At 71.5% G+C, this 1949-nt stretch overlaps 1 protein-coding gene across 1 annotated transcript; it reads right to left on the reverse strand.

The window, feature by feature from the left end:
• Positions 1-658: 658 nt before the first annotated feature.
• On the reverse strand, positions 659-1949 carry EMIHUDRAFT_469728 (hypothetical protein; the record flags this gene model as incomplete). The annotated part of the gene is made up of 4 exons (XM_005774252.1): positions 1378-1949; positions 1100-1161; positions 996-1031; positions 659-809 (listed from the first exon to the last, which is right to left on the reverse strand). Coding segments are annotated over exons 1-4 (747 nt in total), but the record flags the coding sequence as incomplete, so codon positions are not given.

The raw sequence follows: 1949 nt of genomic DNA on the forward strand, positions 1-1949 counted from the left end.
GTCGACGCGATCTCGGCAGGTGGAGGCGGCACGCAGGTGGAGGCGGCAGTCGACGCGATCTCGGGCCACGCCTCGGGCCAGGTGCCAGGTCTCGGCTAGACCTCGCTACCTGGAGAGCTGCGAGTCGGTGAGGGAGTGCGGCACCGCGGCGAGGAGCGCGTCGAGCAGCCGCCGCCTTTCCGCCTCGTCCGGCACCGCCGCCTCCACCTCGCAGTCGAACCGGCCTGCGCGCGAGTCCGAGCGCCACGGCGTGAGCAGCCGCCTGCACCCACCCTGAGGGCGGTACCCAGCCCTGTTGTGGTGGGCCGTGGGGGGCGGTCTACGGTCTACGGGCGAGCGCGTGGGGGAGACGGCTCCGGCGTAGCAGGCGACAGAGGCGGGGTTGGCGATGGGTCGGGTCAGGGCGGCGGCGGCGAGGGCGGGGGCTGGCTTGGCGGCGGAGATGGTGCGGGAGGAAAGCGGCGTCGCTCCTGGCCGCCGCAGCGCCGGGTCGATCGCTTCTGCCGCTGCGGTGGTAGCAAGGACGATGCTCCCTTCGCGCAAGCCCTCCATCTGCAGCAGCAGGCAGGCGAGCAGCCGCCGGGCGGCGGCGGCGGCGGCGGCGGCGGCATCCCTCGCCCCGCCGATGAGCTCGAGCTCCTAGCGCACGTGTGATTCCGTGTCCTGTTGCGTAGATTGCGGCTGTCGCGCCGAGGAGCTCCAGCTCCCGATTGCCCGAGGTTGGCGGAGATTGACGTGAGCTTACGCGAGAGAGATGCGACCATCGTGCAGTGGATGCACGGGCTACGAGGACAACGCACACGCGAGGGCTACGAACACAGCGGCCAAGTCAGGAGCACGGGCAGTGCAGCCGAGGGCAGTGCAGGCGAGGGCAGTGCAAGCGAGTGTCGTGACGAGTGGCCGCTCTGGGGAGTGGAGTCCGCATCTAGGGCTCGAGATGTGGGGAGATGTGGGGAGATGTAGTCGAGATGCGGCCGCATCTAGGGCGCGGGATCCTCGATGAAGAGGACCGAAGGCGTGCGCTCGCGCGCCTATCTACCGCACGAGCCGTGAAGCCGCTCTCTCCACCGCAAGGAAGAGGAGCGGCGGCGGGGCTTGCCTCCGCAAACGCCTGAGCGAGCCTCTCCTCCGCTCCAGCCCCCTGCCGCGAGGCGAGGTCTCCTGCTCACAGGGTGAGCTGTGAAGGGAGGCTGCTCGCGCCTCCTCTCCACGGCGCCGGACGCCGCCAGCCAGGTCGCCTGCGGCGCGGGAAGCGGGGGAGGGCGAGTGGCGGGAGGCGAGGTGGGAAGCAGCGGTGTGCGGATGGCTTACGCGGGCGCGATTCGCGGCGTGGCTCCGGCGGGCGGGAGTGCCATAGGGCGTGGGGCGCGAGCCCACCTGCCGACACGTGCACGTAGTGCGCGTCCAGTGCACGGCTCAGCCTCGCCCCGATCCCTGCGCCGGCGGGGCCGTGCACGAGGATGCCTCTGGGAGCGGGCACGCCCCACTCGCGAAAGACGTGCGGCGCGTGCAGCGGGAGCTCGGCGAGCGCGAGCAGCTCATCGTCGACGGCCGAGCCCTCGCCCAACCCGTCGCTCGTCGCATCCCGTGGCTTGGCGGCGGCGGCATCATCGCGAGGCTGGTGCAGGTAGGCACGCGGCTCGCTTCGCGTCGTCGCCTGGCCGACCCATAGCTCGACGCCAGACTCGCCGTGGGAGCGGTGCACACCCGCGGTGGTTGACTGGGACGCTGGTTGCAGCTTGCGGCCCGCCCAAGCGAGGACCCGCCGTGGCTGCCCGGAGCCGTCGAGCGGCCGGGCGTAGAGCGGCTCTCCGAGCGGGATGTTGTGGCGGCGCAGCGTCTCCCAGCGCAGCAACACGTGCTCCCGCGGGAGCATTGTGCTGCGACCTGTCCCACAAAAGCACGACAAGGGCGCGGACTGTCGCGCACTGCAAACACCTGTAGCGGAG

Source organism: Emiliania huxleyi, assembly GCF_000372725.1.
Source record: "Emiliania huxleyi CCMP1516 unplaced genomic scaffold EMIHUscaffold_316, whole genome shotgun sequence".
In the NCBI taxonomy this organism is placed as follows: domain Eukaryota; phylum Haptophyta; order Isochrysidales; family Noelaerhabdaceae; genus Emiliania; species Emiliania huxleyi.